The sequence below is a fragment of the Aedes aegypti genome, chromosome 2 (assembly GCF_002204515.2).
Source record: "Aedes aegypti strain LVP_AGWG chromosome 2, AaegL5.0 Primary Assembly, whole genome shotgun sequence".
Taxonomy (NCBI): Eukaryota; Metazoa; Arthropoda; class Insecta; order Diptera; family Culicidae; genus Aedes; species Aedes aegypti.
The window spans coordinates 208,761,039-208,788,995 of NC_035108.1; the positions used below are offsets into that span (position 1 = coordinate 208,761,039).

Here is a 27,957-nt window from a genome sequence, read left to right on the forward strand (position 1 = left end):
AAATCACATTTTATAAAAATAGAGCTGTGACTTCAGTATTCAAATATATCACCTCGCCAGATTTCATATGATTTTTTTATTTCCTTTTTGATGTGATCCTTTCGTTTTATGTTTTCCAATTCCAGGCACGTTATTTTATCAGCAGCTCTCTGCATGCTTTCCCATATTGAAAAACCTTCAATTTTGTTCAAATAAAAAAAGACTTGCAGAACGTTTTTCTTGCTTGGGATCTTGGTTAGGAAAAAATCTTGTTTTGCTGGCCCAACCAAAAATATTTCATAATGGGATCGCAAAAGCTTTCGACTGTTCTCCATTTTGTTTTCCTTTTCGTTTTCCATTTTGTCATTTTCCAAAACAAGCTTCCTTGCCAGCCTACTAGGAAGAATTTTCCTTAAGCAGTGTTCCCAGAATGATAAATAGAAGATCATCATTAAAGTTTTCGAAATGAATTTTATCGAATAACATTTTTTCCTTAGGTTTTACATGTTTCATGTGTTCTGGACTTTTTCAGTACCTAACTTGGGCTGTATGAATCTGTGCAAATAATAATTTTAGAATTATGGGGGCAAGCATTATTGCACCCGCAATGAATAGCTTGTACTTTCCATAGTAATTTTCATACAAACTTCAAATGGCGTGTGCACAGTCAAATTGAAAGCAAATACATTGAAATTTTCAGGGGATCATAAGAACCCAGAAAGGCACCGTTTAAACATAGGGGAGCAAAAATTTCAAAATTTGCATCAGTCTAGTGCGCATCTTACAAGCAACTCCAAAGTTGAGTGAAATTAATAAACTTTTGGATACTTTTGCTTCTCCGTGTACAATGTTCAGTGCCGGGTGACAGCGAGGCTCAGATGGCACTCAATTCTGAGCTACTTTTGGTAAACAACGTGCGCTGCGTGCGTTTAGCAACAGTAGCTCAATTTGTTTTGAAACTTCTCCATTTCGCATTACATGTGCTGTTGGTTTTGCGAATTTGTTCCGTGGAAAAATCGTTGTTTTAGTTGATAATATTGATTTGCCTGGTTTAAATACAATTTTTCAGTATGGCAGACGACGGTGGTTTTACTGATAAGCAAAAGTCCCACAAGAAACGGCTTGCAGGTAAGTTGCAATGCAATCTTTTGTGAACCACATGGCGATGTACGTTTTTCGAAATTTCAGGTGTGAAAGCTGATAAGAAGAAGGCTAAAAACAAACCGACGGATAAAGGTAAAAATGTGAAGGCTTTTGCCATCACGAAGGCACGTAGTGCCGAAAAGCGCTTCCGCAGGAAAGAGGATGTACTTACGAAGAAGCACCACATCCCACTGGTAGACAAAACGCCGGAAGAACCTCCGCCGGTTTTGATTGCAGTGGTTGGGCCACCCAAAGTGGGGAAATCAACTTTGATAAACAATCTGATCAAAAACTTTACCAGAACCAACGTAACAAACATCAATGGTCCGATTACGATAATCACCTCGAAAAAGCGGAGGATCACGCTGATCGAATGCAACAATGATATTAACAGTATGATTGATATAGCAAAATGTGCGGATTTGGTTCTGCTGATGGTGGATGCCAGTTTTGGTTTCGAAATGGAGATATTTGAATTCCTGAACATTTGCCAAGTGCACGGAATGCCGAAGATAATGGGAATTCTGACCCATTTAGACACTATAAAGACGGCCAAGGCAGTCAAGATGCAGAAGAAGGTTCTCAAGCATCGGTTTTGGACGGAGGTTTACGATGGGGCGAAGCTTTTCTATCTATCCGGTTTAATCCACGGAGAGTATGTGAGAAATGAAATCAAGAACTTGGGAAGATTCATATCCGTTATGAAGTTTCGACCTCTTTCTTGGAGAGGAGCCCACAGTTACATTCTGGCAGATCGTATGGAAGATATAACTAATTCAGAGCAGATTCGTCTGAACCCCAAATGCGACCGGGACGTAGTTTTGTACGGTTACGTGCGAGGCGTCCCTCTAAAGAAGGAAAACATGGTTCACGTAGCTGGCCTGGGTGACATGAAAATTGAAGAGCTGAATGCCCTCCCGGATCCATGCCCTTTGCCATCGACAGAGAAAAAGCGAAACCTTCTGGAAAAGGAACGTCTCCTATATGCCCCGATGTCCGGCGTAGGAGGAATCGTGTATGACAAGGATGCCGTCTACATCGAACTGCAGGGATCGCACAGTCACAAGAGAGCTGTGGAAAACACTGAACAACAGGAATTAGTAAAATCAGTTATCGAGAAGAAGGAAACTCTGGATGTGCAGATTGAAAACCAAGAGTTCCGACTGTTCAGCGATGGCGATGTCATCAAGTCGAGGGAGTTTCAGGTGAGTTGTAGTTGAGGAATTCTTGCTAAGAATAATTCACTGTATGAACTTGGTCTTTCAAAAAGTTCAAAATTATGCTTTTTTTCGAAAGCTCTTGTTGAGTAAGATAAGAAACTGCATACGGTTGGTCAAATTGTTGGACCCCTCTTTAGTTATGATCAAAACCGTTTTTGAAGACCTTTCATTTTTGACAATATTATTTTGGCTCGTAGAAGTAGTGTTTGGGTTCAAACCAGAGGACAGTCAAGGGGAGTGATTATTGTTGCCGCTGTGTGGAGTTCACCAATATTACTGCATTGCTTATCCAACATCAATGCTGCAAAGGGAGCGAATGTAGAGAAACGTTCCATTGTTATGCAATATTTCTAAGATACTGATCTTATATTATTCAGATGTTTCACATCGCGCTACATATCCAAAATGAAATGGTGATTGGTATTTTACATCAAGAGTTAACGTTCTGTATTCTATTCAGCATAAAACCACAGACAAACAGACGTCACACTCTCATCATAGTCCATCGACCACCTTTTAAACGATCGATTCAAAAATATGGTAGGTGGCCAATCCACCACCCGCAGCGCTCGCATCGTTTTTGTTCGTGTTTGACGTTTACACACTACCGCCATCTGTTGGCCTGTCGGCCAAACACACCAATTTTAGCATTGGGCGTACATGTCCTCGTGACTATGATTTTGATCGAGATTTGTTGTAAGTGTTACGTCTGTTTGTCTGTGATAAAACTGTGCAATAATTGATGTCTGAGTTTATAATTATAATGTATTATAGGGGAACTTGGTCCAACTTTACCCTGTTCTAATTCAGATCATGAAGTATTTCTCGATATTGGCGTTGCTGTAAAAATTCTTTGTCCCATTTTCTACAAAGCATCTGATTCAGATCTAACACAAGAAATTTGACGCCTTTCTAATTTGTTGTATTGGAGTGCCTTGGTGTACTGTGTTTTAGTACTACTTCCAAGCTTCCGTAAGCAACAGGAATTCATCGATATATCTGTGCCATACCATATGGTTTTGGTAAGTCTATTCACTGTTTGTGCTCAACTAGTTTAAAAATCACAAAATATGTATTGGTCCAATCCGGCCTTTTGACATGGTTCAATGCGGATCTTTTCATTTTGAGCGAGCACTTGGCCAATTCCAAGAGCTTCATCACGTAAAAGTTTACTCGACGTAGTAAAAAACCATGCAATTAGTCATAAACTATAACGCCTTTGTTTTTTGTTGTTATCTAGAGTCCTCAAGCAAATCAAAGAAACACAGTAGACAAAAAAAAAGAATCGATTAATATACTATTCTAAAAGCATCTCCATCAATTTCACAGCCATGCTATATCCAGAATAGTTTGACAATACGAATAGCACGCCTGATACATAGGCAGTCTGCTAATCAAACAGCAATACTCTTCGCCATAAAATTACTACTACTACACCTTCCCACATGAACTGGCGTTGATGCAGGGGTTTATCCGGTCAACTGTGTTTAAAAGTTTCATCTCCCCTTACCCTCATTGGTCTGCATTCTGACGTGGCAGGCGCCATTGTTGTCTAAAAATAGAAGATCACCAGCACTTATGCACTGAGGGTGTATGTTAGTCTCAAGCAGACATCTGAGTGGTTCCTTGTCTAAGTGCAGCTGATCTGACGACACAGGAGTAGCAAACCCGGCAACCAATCAAGTTGCTCAAGCTTACACAAATAAAAAAAAAAAACTTTGTAAGAAAAGACCAAAACTAACAACAGGTCGAAGAAGAGTTCATTTATTAGGTAAGCAGATCTCTTTTTGGGGTTTTGGTCACCATTTTAAAGCATTTCTCTAAAAATTTATTTACTATGCGTGGTCTCTAAAGTCACTTTTTTGCCCAGTCTTCTTCCAGTGAATCCTGGTGTAAAATTTTAGAGGCTGCAGAGAAACCTTCAGAAACTATAACGCGTTTATTCCACAAGTTCGCAATGATATTTTCTCAGATCCCAAAGAATGTTTCAGGAATTCTAGTGATTTCTTCAGAGACTTCTTCTGGGACAGTTTCAGGAACTCATTCACGGATGCTGCCATTATTTTTTAAGAGATTCTTAGCTGATTTTTTCAGCATTTAATTGCTACCTCCAATAATTTTCACACATATTAATCTGAAAAAAATTCTATCGATTGTCCCAGGATTTCCTCCAGATGCTTTCCACTTATTTTTTTCTCCGGTTTTTCTCAGTTGAGGAGATTTACTACGGATCCTACAGAGGTTTTCCCACAAATTCAGAGGTTCGACATTTTTCCAAAAAACCTTACAATAATGTCAACGACGATTTATTTTTCTTTTTTTCATAAGGATTCTTTTAAAACAATATCTAGGGTAACCAATATATTTTGGACCTCTATATATTTTGGACCCCCTGGGCCATTTTCCTGCAAATTTTCCAGTTTAAATCGAAAGACCAAAATAATCCGCATGCCATTTGGAAAGATAGGACCATTCCGCACTTGCATCAAGCGTTTGTGCATGGAAATTGTGTTTATTTTATCTGAAATTAATTTAATTTAATCGGTTCATCCATGCAACCGTTACAACATGTTACACACAGAAATTGAAGACGTCAGAAATTTTGCAAGTGTAAACAGAAACTTTTTTCTAATTTCTGAACTAAAAGCGTAGAATTGCCTCGTTTTTCCATTGTCAATCGATTGATTAGACTATGGGCAAGCATATTATACAACCAGTGTCGTGGACTTTGTCGCCAAACGATAAAAAATTGCCGGGTGTCCAAAATATATACTTTGAGGGTCCAAAATGTATTGGTGTGTCCAAAATAATGAAAAACAGTGCATCACAATTCAATTATTTTCGACGCCTTTTGGATCCTACATGCCCGTATGGGCATTTTTATCTCGTAGAGGAAGTTTTTCTCTACATTTTGGTATGTTATTTGACTTGGTTACGCTGTGCAATTAATTAATTGGGACAAAAATGTAAAATCACTTCCTTAGGGGGTCCAAAATACGACCGTTACCCTACTATTACTTATAGGCGTTGCTCCAAAAAATCCTTCAGGCCTTATTCTATAAAATCTATTTCATAGAATTTTATCCAAATAAATCTGAGAAAAATCCTTGAAGACATTCTGGGATGAACGACTGGAATGTTGGAGAAAGTCCTAGGGAAACCTATGGAAAAATCAATGGATATTTTTTTGGAGAACTAGGGACTTCCTTGAAACATGAAACGGTCTATGGAGGGATTCCTGATAGAACATCCGTAGTAATTTTTGTGGTTCGAATTCTTGAAGGTATCTGAAACGAAATTTTTGTAAGAATTACTCAGAAAGTTCGTGAAAAATCACAAACTTCTGAAGAGACTTTTGGAGTATCAGAAGGCCGGCTCCAGAAGCACGTTCCCCGTCATTTGGGAGATTTGTGCCATCGCCATATTTGAGCCTATTTCATCATCTACATGATGGGAGAGGAAAGGGAAGGGAAAGGTGGGAGGAAATAGGAGTGGGGTCCCTTGAAGAGGGAAGATCGCATAAGCGAATTGAGAGCATGTAGCTCCATACCACAATGGGTTCGAACAGCGCCCTAAAAAGGGCACTGCAAAACGCAAAAGCGTAAAGAGAGCCTATAGCTCATTACCACAGCGGGATAAGAATAACAGAATGTCCTGAAGATTCAGGATGCTGAATTCAGTTTCTACTTAATAAGTGTTTACCAAGTAATTAGTATCGCATTTGCGCAAAAATTGGACAGTTGCATATCAGGTGATACGAAGTTCCATAATCGGAGTCACAACTATCATACACAAAAGAGTCAACACGTTGAATACTTGTCATGTGATAGTTGAGTCGGTAGTGGCCTGTCAACGCTCTGACCAAGAGACTGCAATTCTTTTTTCTGACGACACGACTCCAAACTATTCCAATATTGCTTGTGCTGAGTTGCCGCCCAAGAATTAATCTGAAGCTTCACCCAGCACTTCGAAATTGGAATAGCCGGCTCAGGGCCAATGGAGCTTTTATAGCAGCCTGACCTGGGAGGGAGAAACCGATACAAAATTTCTGTACGTCATAGTGAGCCGAGATTCCGCTGTCATGAACTGTCACTGTGAGCCCACACGGAGAAAACGGAAAACACATATTTGAGTTTTTTTAAACTTACTTTTGAGTTATTTTTCTCTCCCTATTTCATTCGCTCTTTCTATTGTTGTCAGAGAGCGAAGAGCAAAACAACCCAAAAACCGAACCTTTGTGCGTTACCTCAAATTTGAGTAAGTGACATAGTACTGGAAGTTGAGTTATTTGATCTGCCGGTTGAGTGAAAAGAACTTAGCTAGTAGGTATTTTTTCGAATGGCTGCAAATGAAAACAACTTCTACCCCATCAACTCAAAATTAGGTTAACGCACGAACCCCCGGAATTGAGTGGAATGAACTCACTTTTGAGTACTTCATTTTCTCCGTGCAGATCTCAAACATTGGACTAACATGAAAAAAGCGCGTAACTGATTAAAACACATTTTTGCATTTTATCAAAAGTGACAAAAATCGAATGAAAATCAATTCATGCGCATAATGTAAGTAATGTCACGTGAGCACCTTTTAGTCTGATTGAATATAGAGCATTGAAAAACGTATCGTTTTACTTTTTCCAATGAAAATTAATATTTAGTGCATAGAAAACTGTGGCCCTTTTTCATGTTTGTCAGGAAAGATCGAAGGTACACAACGAAAAAAAACTAGCGATTTTCCCCAAGCCTGCTTTGATTGTTGTTGGCTAGCTTGCAGTTCAATAAAACTTTGTTTTATATTTCGTGTGTAATATCTGTGCCTCCCTCCCAGAGCCTGACTATCTGATATACCGTACACTCCCGTTAATTTGAACGGTACATCATGCAAACCATCGGGGTTCATTTTTTAATTTGAACATTTAGTCACCCTAGAAACGTGTTTCTGGTTACCTCTTTCATTGTTTTGTTTTGATTCTGAATTTCGTTCCACAGCGTTCCATTCCACTTTACTCCGTTCCATGAGCTAAATGACGTTTGAACCATTTTTAATCTGAACGATGTGTAAATTAGCGGGGTACAAATTAAAAAGTGTTCAGATTGAACGTGGTCAAACCAACGGTGGTACCCGGTATTTTACAAACTGCCAGACGTCCACTTCTCCTGTGAAGGGAGTTGTGTAGAAAATTTCCTATAAGCAAAGTGCCAAGCAATTGTGAGATCACTCGAAGCAAGGACAATTGTGTCCCAACTCACCGGAAGTGGAAACATCCGTATCACTAGGATTTCCAATGGACGGAGAGAATCCATGGAATTTGGTCACAACCAATTCCCAGTATGTAGCGATGATCAGATAATGATTCATCATCTGATTCATACCAATTCGTCAACTTGTGACTGATTCTGTTCGAGCAGAGCATTATGTCTAACACTTCTTCTCTAGCAGATACCATGAAGGGCGATTTCCTAAAATAAGTAATCCAAGATTTGAACTACTTAAGCACTTTATCAGACTGGAGATTCTCAAATTGATAGCTGAACTGCTCCAGATGATGTGATGAGTATCAGCATCACTGCCACAATCAGCAGAAGGCCTCTTCATAGGCAGTGAACGACAACTGGTTTGAAATCATCCATGGAGGATGGTTCATCATGTGGTAAATACACCACACAACGAAAGACGTATTTCCTATTGAGGTCACCAACAGAAATATCAATTGTGACAGCACATACATCTCTGGTTGTTAACTCAGAAATGAGTGTAGCAACGATAGCGCTATTTACGAGCACGCATGCACGAGGCATGGCACGCGAGTTTACCATTTCATGTTTCTGAAAGTAGCAAAAACTGCTAATAGTCCACAAAAGTAAGGTTTTTGAACTAGCGCCATTTGAGCTGTAGCATTTGCATGAGTCTACAAAGATTGATCATTGCTGATATTTTATGCTGAAGATTGGTCTAACAAAGCTATCCTAACCGTAGCCACTACCCAAACTAGGTAGGATTAAGCTTTTCGCAATCTCAGAACGAAAAAGACCAGCAGCGAAAAAACCATATCGGTATCTCTTAAAAGTCGACATAGGCGAAAAGCACAGAACACACTGTGTAATACGCATAATGCGAAACCATAGAGGTGAAAATTTAAACTAAGTTACTACGTAGGTATTAATAATCACACCCTTTTTTAACCTCAGGCTTGAGACTTAAGAAGGGCAGCCGATTATCTCGGAAAAACACAAGGTCACCTGTACCATTGCTCCGGGTAGCACAGGAAGGGCATAATACTGTAGAGGGCGCCCTGGTACTCCACAGGCTCCGTTTGCGGTTAGGTTTTATTTAGACCCCCCTAACCATTCATTCTTAGGCACGGTAAGCTTAAAGCCGCATGAATTAGGGGTCACCTGTTAGGTGGACTTTTACCACCGGAACAGGCAGTCCGTAGTGTTAATTCTTAGCCAATTGAAACAACCGCTACCGACACTTCGCGGCTATCTGGGCTGATCGGGAAGGAAGTTAACATTGATGATTAACTCCTGACGTGCCCAATCAGCCTTAAAAATCAATGGATATTTTTAAGGAGAACTAGGGACTTCCTTGAAAAATGAAACGGTATTTGGAGGGATTCCTGATAGAACATCCGTAGTAATTTTTGTGGTTCGAATCCTTGAAGGTATCTAAAACGAAATTTTTGTAAGAATTACTCAGAAAGTTCGTGAAAAATCACAAACTTCTGAAGAGACTTTTGGAGTAATATGTGAATGAAATACTCAGTAAAAGGAGTAGTTATACTTGTCGTAATGTCGCAAGAAATAAAAAAAAAGATTAACGATGTTCTAGAGAAATGTCTGTTCAAATGAGGAACTAAACTAGGGATGGGTGCGATTCAAATCTCTTTCGGTTCCACACGCGCTGCTGCAAGACAGCACCCATAATTCAAAGGGGACTTTTTGCGTTTTGTACACGCGTCAAAAATTCCACTTGAATTCATTTTATTGATATGTGTCTGCCAAAACTCTTAAACACGATGAACACAATTAGCCATCACATTATGTTTCTGACTTTACCAAATATATTATGATCCACAACCATTAGTTTTTGCAAAGCACTCAATAAGCTTGTCCGCTTTCAAAGCATACCTCGCTGAAATTTTTCTAGAGTGAATTTTTGTGCTTTCACGAAAGAGATTGAAAGAGTAGATATTGTGCTTTGCTTTGTATCGCACAAAAACAAATTGTCTTCTGTACCTTGCTTTGAGTTGATTCGCAACGAAAAGGAGACGCACAATGGGTTACATGAATGGCCTGATTCACTACTCATCAAATAGTAACGCACATGCGCTAGTGTCCACGCACGAAAAATCGCTAAAAGGTAACGCGTAAAACATTTGTATGGCGAAATGCATCTAACGAATTCTTTTTCAAAATTGGGTACTATTTTCGAAAAAAATATTTGGTACCGGTTGTGTGTAATGATGAAGGCTATCACGTCTGTCGAATATTTTCTCGATTAAGCTTGCAATCAGAAGATATTTGAAGTTAGATCAAGGGGTGGATCACTTGTTCAACGTACATCGAATGTACATCAATTTGCATCAGATGCATTTTTTGAACATTCAAATCAACTTAGCCCTGATCTGCAACATCGTGTCGTGCTATAGTAACGCGTCGTTGTTTGTTTTGAAAGTCTTTACAGTTTTACTTTTCCTCATAAAATAATTATTTATTCATTTATTTCAGATTGATCTAGAAAAAAATATAATATATTTGAAATATATGCATGAACGGTGCCGTTTATGTATATGTCTCTGAGGCATCACATGTCTGATTACAGTGCTGTTAAGGAGCAGGAGTAACCGGAAAGTTCCCGAGAAACGAAAGTCTGTGCCTTACTGGAGACGAATAGAATTCCACTTAAGTTCTTGAATTAAAACCTTAGTGTAGCAATAAAAACTGTGATAATTATTTGTTCAATTAGCTTGTTTTATTCCCTAGACTGTTGATAGAGGACAGGTAGAGTACGATAAGCTTTAGAGTCCAGACCCACGTTTCCCAACTTGCAGACTCCCGGCCATATAGAAAAATCGTGAGACAACCTTCCGTGGCCGCCTAAGTTGGAAAACAAGTCGTTGAAATATTTATTCTTCCTCCTCATGATAAAACCTAGGACGATAAAACTATTACTTCAGGAAACATTGCTTTGAACTTTCCATTACTATTTCTTTGACATGTTCATACAAAAATGTTTCGTAGCTATTGAGTTGCTACCCGTGGAGCAGATATTTTTAGGCATGTTGTAATAATTCTGTTCATGTGAAAGGGCAAACATTAGACTGGCGGGATATAAGCGTATTGGATCATCAGGGTCATAAAGCACATAAAACAGCCACTTCCGGATGTACTCATGCTTATAACAGTCATAAAGCTGCGCTTCCCCGTAGCTGAAGTCCACCTTATCATCAACCTTACTGTCTACGGAGAGATTTTATCCTTCTTGATTAAGCCGTTACCCAAACATCGATATCAGATTCTCATTCTACTGCACATGTACTAAATGTTTTTAGTTCCTCTGGTCAACAATTTTTGAATGAGTATGGGAGAACGATTTTGACACTTTGACAAAATCAACAACCAATTGTTGGAGCAAGCCATGAATTGCTTTGTTGTCGAGTGTGCATTTAAATGCATTTAAATACATGAATTTTTTTTCCGATTCATCAGATGCATCAGGAGTGATCCACCCCTTGAGTTAGATGCCTTTCCCCATACAAAATTAAATGAGAAAACTTCTGCTGATCGACTGTGAACATGAGCAAAGCAGGTAGTCCATTAATTCGGAGTGGCACGCGTGTTTTTGGCAGTACACCAAACTCTCATAATTCTGTTGGGTTTCTTTTTGTGTTCATAATTCACGTATGATTCATGTTTGTAATACACTAAGGTTTTTTTTACGTCGGTCGACATCCCCTGTAAAAAACGCGTCAATTCAAAAACGACGTAAAAACCGCATTCATTCAGAAAACGACGTAAAAAAAGACTTCGTGTTTTTCGACGTTTCATGACAATACGAATCATTATGTAGAACCTTGTTTTGTATGGAAAAAATGACTCAGGATTTACGTCGGTTCTTGAATTAAAAAATCCGTGTAAAAAAACCTCCGGAATTCCTTAAGGGACCGACATTTCCCATATATAATTTCTTTGGCCGCCATTTTGTGTATAGTAATCTTTTTTTTTCGATTTACCAAAAAAAAAATGCGGGTCAGGTAATAAAGAGCTCCCCTGAAAAAAAAAACATACAAGCTGATTACTCAAAAACGGTTGCGCCGATTTGTTTCACTTTTTCACAACTGATCCTCGTCTAAGTATAGTTTTGAAAATCCATTAACCGAACACCCCTCCCCTTGGTTATGCGACCTTGCCGCGATGGGAGGGCATAATCCATTAGCCCATATGATGGAAACCAAAGGCGTAACCTGTAGTGGTGGTATCACATTTTGGCATTTTTTGCTTAAAGCCGCGTCACAATTCATATGGCATAGACGCAATAATATCTCGGATGTGATCCAACGGACATTCTGCGTCATTGATAGAATTGATGCCCATTTCAAATAATTAATCTATGCCATACAATTTATTTTTCATTTTCATACAAAAATCTTACCATGGGGGGAGGGGGGGGGGTGTTGAAAAATCCCGAAAATTGTCTTACGTAATTAATGGACAGCCCCTTAGGAACTCTTAGGAAAATGACTAGTAGATTCACTGAGTAGAAATAAGTGGCGACAATCTTATTTTAATATGGTTTTTACATTGCCATATAAGAAATACCTCTTTTCTAACAGCAGTACAAACAATCTAATTCCAGCTTCATTTTCGCAAAATTTACAAGTAGAAAGTAGGCGTTGTGAAGCATCGCATTTGTCACCGAAAAGTGAATCTTGTAGGAGACTGTATAATAGAAGCCTAAGGTAACTTTACTCTTCAATATTCACTATAAAAATGACTATGGAACGTAAGACGCTGAGATCGATCATTAGGGTACAATTGCTAGTTTCGAAAAATTGTTGAACAGACAAGGAAAGCGACTTTTTTCTTTAAGGATATATGAACGTAATGACCATGAAATACTTTTAACAACAAAAAATGACTCTTACTAAACAACCTAATTTTGTTAAGACTTGACGACAATTGACATTTAAGACTCTAATCTTACGTAAAAGACAGGAGTAATCAGAATAGCACTTGAATGACAAATTATTCAAAACCATTTCGACTAGACAGTATCTGAGACGAGACTCGCGAAGACGGTCTTCTTTTTCTGTGATTGCTGAGTTTTTTTCTTATTCCACTTTGTGCATACCAATTATGCGCATGCTGTTCAAATCCTCACATGAACCTCTCAGCAAAAAATGATTAAGTTTGCATCACATCGAATCATAAATAGCCATTTGAGTGAAATTTCATGCCAGCAAACGTAGCAGACATTAGAAATCATTAATCTTCTGCTTAGATTTATCAGCAACTTTGGAAAAAACTGCTCCACCGACTGAGGTTTTTAATAACAGTTTACTTTGGACACAATACTTTTCACTTTTTCAGCCATAAAAACGGTGGGCTGCATTTGACGTTTCGTGAGAGGGGAATCTGGGCTGCATATGACGTTGATATTTTTCCTCTTCGCGAGTCTCTCTCAGGACAGTATTAGCAATGACACTACTACACTACTATTTCAAACAAATTCTGATGGAGCTGCTGATTTTCACAATGCTTCCTTTTGTCAGAAGCAAGAGAATATGGGTACTTTCCAAAACTACCACGTCACAATACTAATAAAAAAAGCAGTATTCATGTGTGCGCCATTGCCTAGTCCGTCTGAGTATTGGTCCTGGTAGAGGGGAAACTTGGCAAAAGCCAGACCGAGGGTTCAGCCTTGACCAGAGGGCCGACATGATGGCCATATTTTGTTGCCTCTTATCGAACGCAAGCAGCGCTCACCAATACTATTACGCTATAAGCAATGCAGCTGGTGTGAATGTGGGAAAATGAACCTAGGCACACAAAATCTACGCATATTGTTCGTTATTATTTCCATAGCGTAGCTCGCGGTTTAAAATATAAGTAAGTTTCATTTATATTATCATAAAAACCACAATGAAGTGTTTTTTTTTTCCTTCTTTCGGTATCGATTCTCATAATCAGAAGAACAATTATCACGATGATAACATTTCACATCACAAGTTTCCAACCAATATCGATGCGCGGGATAGATGGCTAAATGCTATTGCGAACGCGGATTAAACCACTGATAAATAAACCGAAGACTTTCAATGCACATTCTCACATACCAGCTTTGCGCAGTTTTTGTCTTGTTTGGCGCATTTTGTACCATTTTCACTCATACGGAAGGTAAACATTCAACAAATACATGAGTGTGCGTGAGAATTTCAACTGGAGTATAAATTTATGCTCCCGATAAGAAGGCACAACTAGACCTGTCAAATACCATAGTGAAAAACTATGATGCCATCCCTCTGGCCTTGACAAGTTAAGCTGTCAGGCAGCTCCAACTGAATACCATACAAAAAAAAAGAAAAGCCATTAACCGAACTTGAGCAAAAATCTGTAACTTAGGTATTCACGTGGGTCATGGCTACGCGTCGGTCCCCCAATAAATTTTGGAATAGGCTCTTCAGATCATTTGATTATCATTGATTTTTTGCAATAAGGTGAGAAAAACTTTGAAATTTATCGTAAGACTTGTTTTGTTTAAGTGTTTCTAAGCCGAACTACTTTTCTGTGGAAATTTTTAGTCATACAAATTGACGATTTGTCAGTCTTCTATATATTTTGTAGAATTTTATAAACATTACGCATTTGAAATGAGTATGGAAATCACTTTTTAAATCACTCCTCGACAAATTTCAGTTCGGTCGAGCTGTATTTATATGAATTGAAATGTAATTGAGTCTACCGATTGAAATCTTCTTTAATCATTTTAAGTTTCAAAATCAAGATATTGAAGCGCAATTGAAATATGTTATACTGATGAACAACCCAATCCTTCCTTTGCCGAGTGGTTAGAGTCCGCGGCTACAAGGCAAAGCTATGCTGAAGGTGTCTGGGTTCGATTCCCAGTCGCTCCAGGATCTTTTCGTAATAGAAATTTCCTTGGCTTCCCTGGTCATAGAGTAGCATCGTACCTGTCACACGATATACGAATGCGAAAATGGCAACTTTGGCGAAGAAAGCTCCCAATTAACAACTGTGGAAGTGCTAATAAGAACACTAAGCTGAGAAACATGTTCTGTCCCAGTGAGGACGTCAATGCCAAGAAGAAGATATATTAAAAATTCTTCCTCAATTAATTCGCCCAGTGCTCTTTAAGTTCCTATACAATGTTTTACAGGGTTTTCTTCTATATTTCGACGAATTACTCTTGTAGTTTTTCTCTATTTTTTTCCAATGTAAAATCTTTATGCCTTCTTCCAAAAATCATATGCGGATTCTCGCAAGCAAATACAAGTACTGTAGCAAACATTTACCGCCTCGACATTTACAGTGGCCCAAATTCATATTCCTCCGACGGCCGTAATGTCACATGGTTTGCAGTGTTGCTAGCCCTGTAGACAATATGGGAATAGATGCGCGCGTCGGCCTTATGAAATAGGCCAACACTCCCCCAGGGTACGCCAACATCCGGTTGGCTTACGGATCCACGCGCTGAACATCTAGGACTGCCAACTTTGCTACAGGACGCTCGTACACTCCGGTGGATGTCTGCACGGTTGCTGATCGCACTTGACCGTCACGACCGGATTTTGTAGAGATGATCCTTCCCTTTGGCCAGCAGTTCCGGGGTAATTTTGGGTCGACGATCACGACGACATCTCCAGTTGTGATAGCTTTAGTTGACTGGAACCACTTAGTCCGGCGAGTAATCTCCGGTAAATAATCAGTCACCCACCGTTTCCAATATGCATTTGCCAGGATCTGCGAGGTGCACAAATTCTGCTTGAGTGTGTATACGCTGTCGTCGAAGTTGACAAGAGGTTTTGAACCATTGGAGGAGCCAACCAGAAAATGGTTTGGTGTTAGGGCCGGACCAGAATCTTCATCAACTGGTACGTGCGTCAAAGGTCTAGAATTCACAACGTTTTCGATCTCTATCAGCAGATTCCTCAATACTTCGTCAGAAAGGACCTTGGTAGAGCAGACGGCTAGTAGATTTCTTTTGACAGATCTTATTAATCGTTCCCAGCTACCGCCCATATGTGGTGCTAGCGGAGGGTTGAATACCCACTCTGTTTCAGCAGTCGTGAATTCTTTCATCACGTCATCGTGGTTGATCGCCGCCTGGAGGTTCTGCAGCTCTCTGTTTGCCCCAATGAAGTTGGTTCCTCGGTCACTATAAAATTTACGAGGTTGACCACGACGAGCGATAAAATTCCGAATGGCCATAATGCAGGAGTCAGTGCTAAGCGAATGAACTATCTCGATGTGCACCGCTCGGATAGTCAAGCAGGTTGCTAACATTCCCCAGCGCTTTTCATGTCTTCTACCCACAACAACTTCGATAGGACCGAAATAGTCCACGCCCACGTGAGTAAATGGTTGACAATACGCTGCCAGTCGTCCGGGTGGAAGGTCGGCCATGGGTGGTATGTTCGGTTCAACTCTATCGTTTCTGCATCTTTGACACTTTTGGCGCACTTGGCTGTAGCATGAGCGTAAACGGGCAATTTGGTATTTTTGGCGTAGCTCGTTTATTACGGTTTCATGGTTCTGGTGGTGGTATTTGGTGTGGTAGTGGTTTATTATTAGGGTAGTAATGTGGTGTTTTCTAGGAAGGATGATGGGATTCTTCGTATCTTCAGTTGCAAACTGGCAGGCAGCAATACGAGTCTTCATTCGCATAATGCCACGGTCGTCAACTCACGGGAGAAGCTTGTATAGGGGACTTGATTTTGGAAGTAACTTCATTGAGCTTCCGGCTTGTTGTGGTGTACTTTGGAGTATGCGAAGTTCTTCCGGGTATTCTTCTAGTTGAGCAATGCGTACCAGATGCGCTTCAGCTATGCAAATTTCACTTTTGGTAAGAGGTCCGCGGTTGATGGGTTTCTTCTGTATCTTTAGGCGACAGTTTGTAATGAATCGCTGCACAAGCGCCATGACATGTTGTAGCCTTTTCCAGCTGGAGAAGTTTTGAGCGTGAATGATTGGATCTGGGGGTGAGTGATGGACTAGCAAACTTGTCGACAACTCGGTGTCCGTTACCTCAGTGTGAGTGGAAGACGTTGGCCATTTTTCTGCGGTTTGCCAGAGAAAACTTGGGCCTCGAAACCACCTGTCGTCCGTAGAAAGTTCTGGAAGCCCATGCCATTTGGTAGCGTCATCAGCTACGTTCAGCTTGCTTGGCACGTATCGCCAATCGTGAGACTCAGTGGACTCTAGTATTTCAGTAACCCGAAAGCCGACGAACTGGCTATAGCGCCTGTGGTCGGAGTTGATCCAACATAGAACATCCCGAGAGTCGGACCAGTAGAGTCTCTTAACTATACGGATCGATAGTGTATCAATCACAGTTCTTGATAGTCTTGTTCCGATGACTGCCGCTTGTAACTCCAGACGAGGGATGGATGTTAGCTTCAGCGGAGCCACTCTAGCCTTCGCTGTTACTAGTGAACAATAGATGTTTTCCCCGGATGAGAATCGCAAGTAGCATGCAGCAGCCATCCCATTTTGTCCTGCATCTACAAAAGTGTGAAGCTGTACATCATCGGCGTCATGGATTATATGCTTAGGCCAAAAACATCTTGGAATTTGCAGCTGCTCAACTTGCGGTAAAACGCTCAGCCAGTCCTGCCACTTCTTGAATTCATCGTCGTTAATTTTCTCGTCCTGGGGCCCAGATAGCCGTAGCGGTAAACGCGCAGCTATTCAGCATGACCATGCTGAGGGTCGTGGGTTCGAATCCCGCTGGTCGAGGATCTTTTCGTAAAGGAAATTTTCTCGATTCCCAGGGCATAGAGTATCTTCGTACCTGCCACACGATATACACATGCAAAAATGGTCAATCGGCAAAGAAAGCTCTCAGTTAATAACTGTGGAAGTGCTCATAAGAACACTAATCTGAGAAGCAGGCTTTGTCCCAGTTGGGACGTAACGCCAGAAAGAAGAAGAAGAATTTTCTCGTCCCAGGTGATACCTGATCTCCAGACGTCTTGAAGAAGAACTTTCAAGTAAGCGAGAAAGTGGGCGATTAGTCCAAGCGGGTCGAATATAGTCATTAAGACACGCAGCACTTCCCGTTTTGTGGGACGTCTACCACATCTGAGCAGTTCAGGATCATAGCGATTCCAGCCTACTTTAAACGTAAAGGCATCGACTGACGTATTCCACCACATGCCTAGAACTTTCTCGGTTGATAATTCAGTTGACAGGTCTAAACTCTTCTGTTGGTCCGCTTTTTGCCCTTGCAGCGCCTCCACAACATTCCTGGAATTACTTATCCAGTTGCGGATCTCGAATCCGCCCTGAGTGTGCACGTAGCTAACTTCTTTCGCGATGCGGATTGCTTCTTCTTCCGTTTGGACGCTAATTAACATGTCGTCGACATAGTGAGATTTGGTAATCGCTGCGCTTGCTGCAGGAAACTCAGCCTTGAATCGCTCCGCATTAAGGTTTTTGACATACTGCGCACTGCTCGGAGAGCAGCATGCTCCGAAAGTCATCACTGTCATAGTATAAACGACCAGTTCTCCACTTTCATCTGTCCAATAGAAGCATTGATACTGCTGGTCTTCTTGACGTATCTTCACTTGGTGGAACATCTCGCGGATGTCCCCTGTTACTGCAACAGGGTGAAGACGAAAGCGTAGAAGAATGTCAAGAAGAGAACATAATAAATCGGGACCCTTCAAAAGGACAGAGTTCAACGAGACACCGTGGGATTTAGCTGCAGCATCCCAAACTATACGGACTTTCCCAGGTTTGTTCGGGTTCGTTACGGGAAAAACAGGCAAATACCAAAAGTCGCTGGAGAGCTGTTGGACTTCATCTTTGGAAAGCTTGCGTATGTAACCCTTAGCGCTGTAGTCGGCGATCTTCTGTTGTAGTACTTCTGCAAGTTGTGGATCGCTTGCCATGCGTTTTTCTAGGCATCTGTGACGACGCAGGGCCATTGACCGGCTGTCAGGCAGACGGACGTTGTCATAACGCCAGAGCAGGCCAGTCTCGAAGCGGTCGCCAGAGAATCGTGTGAGGGACGTCAGCAATGTCTCAGCTCGTTGATCATCTGCTGATAGAAGTAATTTTGAAGAACTGCCAACTCCTAGGCTGTCTATGGAAAAATAGTCCTTCATTGCTTGGTGCATATCATCATTAGACGGTTCATTCAATGAACATACGTGGAAACTGTAATGAAACATGCTCGGCCCATTTCCTGATCCCAAATTGCCACAGATTGTCCACCCTAACCGAGTCTTGGTTGCGATTGGTTCACCGAATTTACCTTCTCGACTCCTGAGTGTCAGACCCAGCTGCGCATGCTTCGTTCCGATCAGAATGCGAGGTCGAGCATCGGTATACGATTTAATGGGCAAACCTTCTAAATAATGATACGTATGTTTTAGTTCATCGAAATCCAGTGTCTGTCGTGGCAGCAGGAGCTCTTTTACTGTTTGAACATCCTCTAATGTGAACTTCTCCGCTCCAACGTGTTGCCCCGCGACTTGTAGACGAACAATACAAGAGTTTTTCTCACACCGCTCGGTGCCACCGGTCCACCGAAGGCATATCGGATTAGGCTTACCATCCAGCTGCAGTGCATCGGCTAGGTCTTGATCAAAAAGCGTTGTTCCTGAGCCTTCATCAAGAAAGGCATAAGTGTGGATACTCTTTTCTGGTCCTGACGGTACCACTGGAAGATAGCGAAAGAGAACAGAGCTAGAAACCGTTTGATGAGTATTGCAGCCGAGCTCAGCTCCGCTCGTGGTTGGCTGAGGATTCTCCGCTGCTGTACCAGAGTTCAGTTGCTTGGGTTTTTGATCGTTATGAAGGAGCTCGTGGTGCCGGAAGGAGCATCCGTCCTTTCCGCATGGATTCGCTTTGCACGATCCTTTGTGTTGACGAAGGCATGTTCGGCAAAGCCCGAACTCTCGAACAACAGCCCACCGGGAATCCCTTGAAAACTCCAGGAACCGCTTACACTTCTCAAGGGTTTTACAGGTGCCTTTACACACAGGACAGGTTTCTCTCGCCGGCCCGGATGTATTTGCTTCTTTCGGTTTTGCAGACAATTTAGTGTCGTTTTTATTCGGAGTTTCTACGTGAGCGTTAATGTACGTTTCTCCTTTTCCTTTCCGACGAAGTTCATTTCGCGTCGATTTCATCTGAAACGACTCGGTTGGAAACGTTACCGAACTAGCTGCTTCGGCAAGCGAATATATCCACTCACTGAAAGTCGCCAGGTTGACGGTCAGCTGTGTCTTCCGGTGTTGCGCCCACGTAAGCTTTATCGATGGTGGAAGCTTTCCAACAAGCTGGTGTAGGAGACTTACATTGTACATGTACTCTTCTAGCCCGCATGAATCAACTGTCGCACAGAAATTCTGTACGCTAACCGCAAAGTCAACCAATGTCTCCAGGCGATCTTCTCGTATCGGCGGCAGAGAGCTTATCTTCCCAATCAATGAGTGAACAATGATCTCCGGTTGCCCAAACAGCATTTTCAGCGTGCTCATTACACCCTGTACGTTACCCGGATGCATCAACCTACACTTAACTGACTCGTAAGCTTTTCCCTTCAAGCTTCTTTGCAGCCGCACGAGATTTTCCTCCTCCGTGAATCCACACATAGCTGTCGTGCTGTTGAACATCGATAGAAAAATCGGCCAATCTTCCGGGCTGCCAGAAAATGTTGGTAAATCCTTTGAAACCGCTTGCCTCGCTGCGATTTGAGAGCGGGACAGCTGGAACGGATCGTATTCGTCTAGTTGCATCGCCTGGTTTCGGCTGAAGGCCCCATTGTTGTTCTGCTCTAGGACTGTCGAATTTGCTAGAGATCGGGAAACATGGTTCACCGCCGGCTGAATTCTCGTAGATTGTGGCTGAACATTGGGATTAAAATACTTCGACATTCGGATGGCTTCTGGCTGACGTGCGTCGAACTCCTGCTGTGCTGGTAGCTGATTTGCTTGGCTCCGCTCTTGCTGTGCTGGCAGTTCGTTTGGCTGTTGCATTGCCTCGGAATGATACCCCTTCTCGATCCAGTTCTCCACACGGTTCCGGGAATAGACGCTACTTGAACACCGACTCGATCCTCGTTCACTGGCTAGCTGTTCCAGTAACTGATACTTTTTATCCAGGAACGCTTTATGTTTCTCCGCTTCTAGCTGTTCAGCAATCCGGCGACGCTCTGCTTGTTGCTCTTCGAAGGCCTTTTCCTCTTCTAGTCGCTGTAGCTGCAATTTGGCACGATTACGTGCTGACCTCTGAGATGACGAACACGAGACCTCCGATGATGCTTCGTCCAATCGGATGGCAGGCAGTCCCTCTAATGATGGAACAAACAGCTTTTTTCCAGTCCTATGCGGCTCTTGCGACGAGCGTACTACTGGATCTGATGTAATCGGTGGCCCGTGACGGCTACCGCTCGATGATATCTTCTGCCCTCTGGTAGAGCCTGCCTTTTGCGATGAAACACGTTTAGACGAGTGTTCTGTGTTGGCATCCTTCAACGCTGGATTTTTGTCTGATGTTGACGTTCGCTGGTTCCATGTAGCAGTCTTGCAGTTGGCACAACACCAGCTTTGATCGACAACTTCATCTGTGACTCCAACGCACGCAAAGTGATGTCATCCATCGCACTGGTCACACTGCACCATATCATCCGAATCGGCTCTTCTACAGGTCTTACAGGTGTATCCATCGATGGTCCTTTCGTTCCCATCCACCACCACTACTACCGGATCCATATCCTCCTCACCGACCACTTCACTAACCACTTCACCTTCCTTGGCCTTCTGCCCACTCTTGCCACTCACTTTGCTACTTCTGCCGTCGGACTTTGCACCACGACTCGACATGCTCGCGAACCGAATTTTTCGTAGTAAACGAAAATTATATTTTGTTGAAATTTATCCAACGGGAATTTCCAAAATTATGATTCTCCCTTCGGAAATAAAACACCGGATCCGTAGTATCAGGGAAGAATATAATTTTCCTAAGGAAGGACAACAAGTTTCATTTTTATAACGTAAATGTTGGAATTGGTTGATACATATTTGTCTATTCGGAAGTGTGCTCCGTAGTGTTTGTGGGGTGAACCCCTGTGTTATATTTTGGGCTATGACCAACATATATGTGTGTGCAAATTGTACTTTTAAGCTAATATTCTGTATATAGTAGTTTTACTTACGTTTAGTCCCTCTTTGTATTCACCTGTCGGTTTTATGTCAGTCAAGAGTCCGTATAATTGTCGATTTAGTCGTAAGTCCTAGATTTAGTTGTAAGATAAATTTCAAGAGCTTGTCTGTATAGTTCAATTGGCAGTTTTCTTACCGATTGCGGCAGCTTATAGAACAAGAGCAGGATGAGCAGATTTACTAGGTATATCGACAACTCCCTTAGTTCCAATACAGATATGTGATCTTAGGTTTTCTAGTTACAACTTTTCATTAGATAGTTTTCATAGTTTTTAAAAGCAAAAGGCTCACCTGATAAGCATGTTCATACTAAGTATAAGGATAATATTTTAGTTCACTAGGTTTATATGTTAAATTCAACGTATTATAGATTAGTTTTAAGCACAATTTTAGATAACGATCATCACTGCACCTTTGCATTCCTTGCTTTCCTATTTTTTCTATTGTTTTCAGTTTTTAGCTGACTCACCCGGTGACAAGGTGGATACCTGTCACTCCTCCGACGGCCGTAATGTCACATGGTTTGCAGTGTTGCTAGCCCTGTAGACAATATGGGAATAGATGCGCGCGTCGGCCTTATGAAATAGGCCAACAATACTGATTCCACATCAAGTTAGTAAAAAACTATTAAATAAAGTATTGAGCTACAAATACTTTATCCACATTGAAGGTAATAGGTGTCATCTATTGTTTGCCAATCACAAAAATCTTTGGATTAATAGAAAAGTATTGAATTGATGTCTAAAATTCACCCAATTCCATATTCGTACACCTACAAAAATTCAAACGCACAACGTTCAAAACTAAATTTAGAAGCTCTATTTGATTACTGAAGTGCTTTATTATGATGTTCAGATGTAGTGAAATACATTTGGACAATTTATTAGTGGACATATATAAAATTTAGGTAAAATTATGAGAAATGCTAGTTTTCCAATGATTTTTGCTATAAAATCCAACAATTCGAACAATTACGTTTATTTTTGTCATTGGATCCAATCTATAGATTATACTCGTAAGCTCTGATAGAAATTTAGTTGAAATATATACACTTTACAGAAATCATAAACAGTTTTTATCCCTTTTGAGTTCAAAAAATTGTTGTGCCATAAGTTCAAAGCTCTTTTAAAATTATATTTTTAATCAATGTAAACCAAATTTTCATTCTAAACAACAGGTAAATGTTAATTTCGAATTTGTCTGTAAAAATAATTTGAACTACAAACTTCGTTTTGCAATAAAGTACCCTAAACTACGCTGTACATACCTCCACATAATTGATGTCATCGTAATATTCAATTATCTTTGAAATAATATTTAAATTATATTCAAAATAGCATTCTATTTTGCAATTTATTGATTTTATAAGAAAAACACAAAATAACTTGAATGAGCAGAAAGCATTGATACACTATTTAATAGAATATATCCTGTTGTTTTCATCATTTTAAAAACACGTTTGTGTTGCAGTTATGGCAATAATATTTATTCTTTAAATCTCTATAATCATGTTTGGTAGTAAAATGTAAATTAAAAATGATAATTACGCAATGTTTTGATAGGAACATTAACTATGGATTGTGTATATACATTTAGGAGCCAAACATAAAGAAATTGACTAAAATTTTTGGTTTTGGATTTGTTATAAATATTATATTACCTAAGATTCAAAAGTATAAGTTGTCGATATCCACTCTTAGCTACTCTAAAACTGATTATAATTTTTTGAAACTTGTGCAATATTCGCAATTATCATTCTTAAGGAAGTGATGATGAAAAAATGCAATTTATTGTTCGACTTACCGAATATTTTAGCAAAAAACATGGGAAAACTGGTATTTTTCTTAAATTTACTTAAGTTTCAAATATATCCGTTTATAAATTTTCCAAATGTATTCTACTGCATCTGAACAACACAACGAAGAGCTTAAGTAGTCATCTAGTCCATTAAAAATTAGTTTTGAATGCTGTATATTTCTTTTTTGTTAGGTGTACGAATATGGAATTGGGTCAATTATAGACACAATCTCAATACTTTTCCATTATTCCAAAGATTTAAGCAAATGAATACAGTTTGTCATTGCCAAACAATAGATGACACCTATAACCTTCATTATTGATAAAGTATATCGAAGTCCATGCACCATTTAATAGTTTTATACCAACTTGATATGAAAACAGTGCCCCGTACGAAAATGAAATTGAGCCACTGTACATGTTTCTATACGACCATCAAAATCCAAAGCAAACCATGACCGTTCAAAACTGTAATCTTCTTCTTCCCAACGTTTTTTTCAAACCAGAATGCGAAAAGACTCGAGCACAGTGGTGACACGATTTTTGCGGTTCTCGGGGTTTTGCATTTTTGCTCGATAAAGGCCATAAAGGCAGCATGATATTGAACTTGTTTCTATGTATCGCAACGGAATGATTGTGCTCTTGCTGTTGGAGCAAATAGATTTCAATTAGTTGAAAACACAAGCGAACCATTAGCGATTGCATCATTTAACATTTTTCAATCATTCACCTCGCAATGGCTGCCCGAAAACGATCATAGTGGAGAGACAAAAACATCCAAGCAGTGTGTGAACCGTTGGCAGCGCAACGCCTGATGGTATTGATGCTGCTGCTGCTTTGTGTTTTGGTTGACTGGCAGAATCGACGAACTGTTGTAAATTGTGTGTGGTTCCCAAGCCTGAGACTACAGCATTTATTCCGATCATTTCTATAAAAAAACCCTCGGTGTTTTTTTTTCTATTAATTTCTATTAATTAGAGTATGTTGTGAAAATATGAAGCAATTTGGAGCAGTCGTCTTTGAGTAATGAGCATTTATGTTGCTGGTACCTAGCTGACCAAATAAAGATCTTGAAAACTTCAAAAAACCTCATATCGTAATTTTCAGATATCTCTAAGAATTCTTAACCAATATGTATGATTTTTTCAGAGTAGCTCCTTATTACATAGCATTATATAGCCCACATTTTACTTTTTCGATAAATTGACGTAAAACAAAATGGCCGCCTAAGACATTTTGTATGGAAAATGTCGGTCCCCCAAGGAACATTGGAATATCTTTAAAACCAGATCACCAATCATCAATATCGACACGGATCCTCAAACTAGAAGAGTTTTTTGAGAACTTGTGAAAAAATGGTACAAAAATACCGAGAAACAAAAAAGTTATCGCGATTTGAATTTTTTTCTTGCGGTAAAAAAAGAAGCTGCCGGTAGAGGGGTTAAAGATCCTTCCAAGAGTTCTTCAAGAATATCTGCAGAAATTTCATTCAAGATTGCTAAAGGATTTGTTTTGAAATGCCTTCCAGATTTTTAAGGAATTTATCCAATAATTGCTAAATATAATTTTTGACAATTCCAAGGAGACATCCCTGGATTTTTTTTTTTGAGTACATCTTAAATTCTTAAGTAATACCTAGTAAAGCTAAATTTTTGAGTAAGATAAAGCTCCTATGTACCATATTTCTAAATATATGTCATTGTGAGAGGGTCATCGAAGAAATTTCTGAGTTATAATGAGCCACCAGTTGTCCAAAATTTGGGGGCCTCAAACGGTTTTGATCATAGCTCGTCAGTTTATCCAAACATATGTATTTTATTATAACATAATTTTACGAACTCGACAAGAGCTCAGAACAAGCATAATTTTGAATATTTTGAAAGACCAAGTGTAAATAGCGGGTCGGTTTCATCGAGCTTTACTCATTATGAAGTGTTCTCTAGCTTGATATATAATTTGACCATTTTCAATCATTCAGATCGATGATGATAATTACAATGAGGACAGCGAAAACGACGAAGAAAGCGATCAAGATTCTGGCGTTGAGGAGTCTGATGATGAAACAGGTGGCCCTTCACGCATTGCACGAACTGGCTGGAATCCAGAAGATCAATCGGAAGACGAAGACGATGATCACGATGAGGATGATGATGAGGACGACGATGCGAATGGTCTTTCAGATGGGTACGGAACCAAAAAGTCAAGTGGATTTCTTTCTTCTGATGAAGAAGATGGAAACAATGAACGGGTGTCAAATTCAATGGCGTGGAAAGCAGGACTGGCATCTAAGGCTAGAAACGATTATTTGGAGCGCCAAGCGACCAGCAAGAACCTCATGAAAATTGTGTATGGAGTATTCAGTAAGTTCAAGAAGGATCGAGAACAAGAAGAATTAGAAGAGGACGCTGAAAATCAGGACGATGATTTGCTTGGAGGGCTGTTCAAGAGCGTAGCCCAAAAGCAAGCAGAGATCTTGAAGAAGAAAACTGTTCAAGATGTCGATGAGGGTTGTTTTTTCGAGGAATATGCTGATGGAGTGAGGGATTGGACAGAGGACGAGAACAAGAAGTTGATAAGGAACTGCTTTGTGACTGGAAAATGGAAAGCTTCTGAGGATGCTGAAGAGCTTCTAAAGTTGGATGACATGAGCGATGGAGATAGTGAAGTGTATGGAGATTTCGAAGATTTGGAAACTGGCGAAAAACATGCTGGTAAATCTGACAATGGTGGGCAAAACAAAGCAGATGAAAATACAGATTCGAAGGAAGGTGAGAATACACTCAAAAGAAAGTTGTCGAGAATTGAGGAAAAGAACATGTCTAGGACTGAACTGATGGCTAAAAAGATGAAGTTAAAGGCAAAGTTTGATGCTGAGTACGATAACCCCGAGAAAGATGATCAACATATAGAAGGAGATCATCAATACTATGAAAAACTGAAGGCTGATGCCTTGCGACAATCCGAGTTGAACAAGAAGGAATTTTCCAATCTTGACGATGAAGTTCGACTGAACATTGAAGGATATCGAGCAGGTCTTTTTGTAAGGCTAAACTTCAAAAATGTGCCAAGTGAATTTGTGGATCATTTCGATGCTCAATATCCCGTGTTGATAGGAGGGCTCAACATGGCAGAGGAAAATGTAGGCTACGTAACATGCAAGGTGAAAAAGCATCGATGGTATAAGAAAATTCTTAAAGCGGGCGATCCACTGATCATTTCTCTCGGCTGGCGACGCTTTCAGACTGTTCCAATATTTGCAAAGGTCGAAGACGATTTGAAGCATCGCTATTTAAAATACACGCCAAATCATGTAACATGCAGTGTAACCTTTTGGGGACCAATCACTCCGCAAAATACGGGTATTCTAGCGATTCAATCGATTGCCTATGATCAACAAGAAACTAAACGACTTGGGTTCCGAGTAGCCGCAACTGGAGCCGTCAGCGAAAGTGACAAATCTGCCCAGATCATGAAAAAACTCAAACTCATCGGTACGCCGTACAAAATTTACCAGAAAACAGCTTTCATCCAGGGAATGTTTAATTCAACCCTTGAAGTAGCAAAATTCGAAGGTGCAAAAATAAAAACAGTATCCGGAATCCGAGGTCAAATCAAGAAAGCTGTGCCCCCAGAGGGAAGCTTCCGTGCCACGTTCGAAGATAGGATCGTACTAAGCGATATAGTCTTCTGTCGCACGTGGTTCAAGGTGAACGTTCCGAATTTCTATGCGCCAGTCACAAATCTGCTGCTTCCGCCAGAGAAGAAAATAAAATGGGTTGGCATGAAGACGTTATCCCAGTTGAAGCGCGAAAATAACATCCAATTCGAAGCGAAAGAGGACAGCTCGTACAAGCCTATCGAAAGGGAAGATCTACAGTTCCGCCCGTTGGTGATTCCTAAAAGCTTGCAAAAGGCGCTGCCCTACAAAGACAAACCTAAGCTTGGACCAATCAATCCTAAGAAACCGTTGGATAGCGGACGCGTTGCAGTTGTCCACTCGCCCCATGAGCAAAAGGTAAATACATAAAAAGACCTTAATATAAGAATCTACTCTAATGTTCGAATTTCCTTTCAGGTTAACAAAATGATGAAAATGATCAAAACTAACTTTGAAAATAAAGAAGAGAAACGAAAACAACTCAATAAACAGAAATCGGAAAAATACAAGAAGCAGAAAATCGACAACGATTTCCGGAAACTGCAACGTCAGAAGGAGCTGAAGAAGAAGGTGTTCAAAGCGATCAGTAAGATGGAAGCCAAACATCAAAACAGTGCCGCTAAAGGAGGTGGCAAAAATAAGTGATTGGATGTGTTTAAATTTTATTTTATTGTTACTTTAAATGCTCTTGCTGTAAAGTTAAATAAAAAGCAATTTATCACAATTTATTAAATGCCTTCCAA

The 27,957-nt window shown here is 40.4% G+C and overlaps 1 protein-coding gene across 1 annotated transcript; it reads left to right on the forward strand.

Moving 5' to 3' along the window:
• Positions 1-919: 919 nt before the first annotated feature.
• LOC5578491 (ribosome biogenesis protein BMS1 homolog) lies at positions 920-27,942 on the forward strand. The gene is made up of 4 exons (XM_001663830.2): positions 920-1,107; positions 1,168-2,327; positions 25,535-27,571; positions 27,632-27,942. The coding sequence occupies exons 1-4, from the start codon at positions 1,050-1,052 to the stop codon at positions 27,857-27,859; spliced, it is 3,483 nt and encodes a 1,160-aa protein (XP_001663880.2). The 5' UTR covers positions 920-1,049; the 3' UTR covers positions 27,860-27,942.
• The last annotated feature ends 15 nt before the right edge of the window (positions 27,943-27,957 follow it).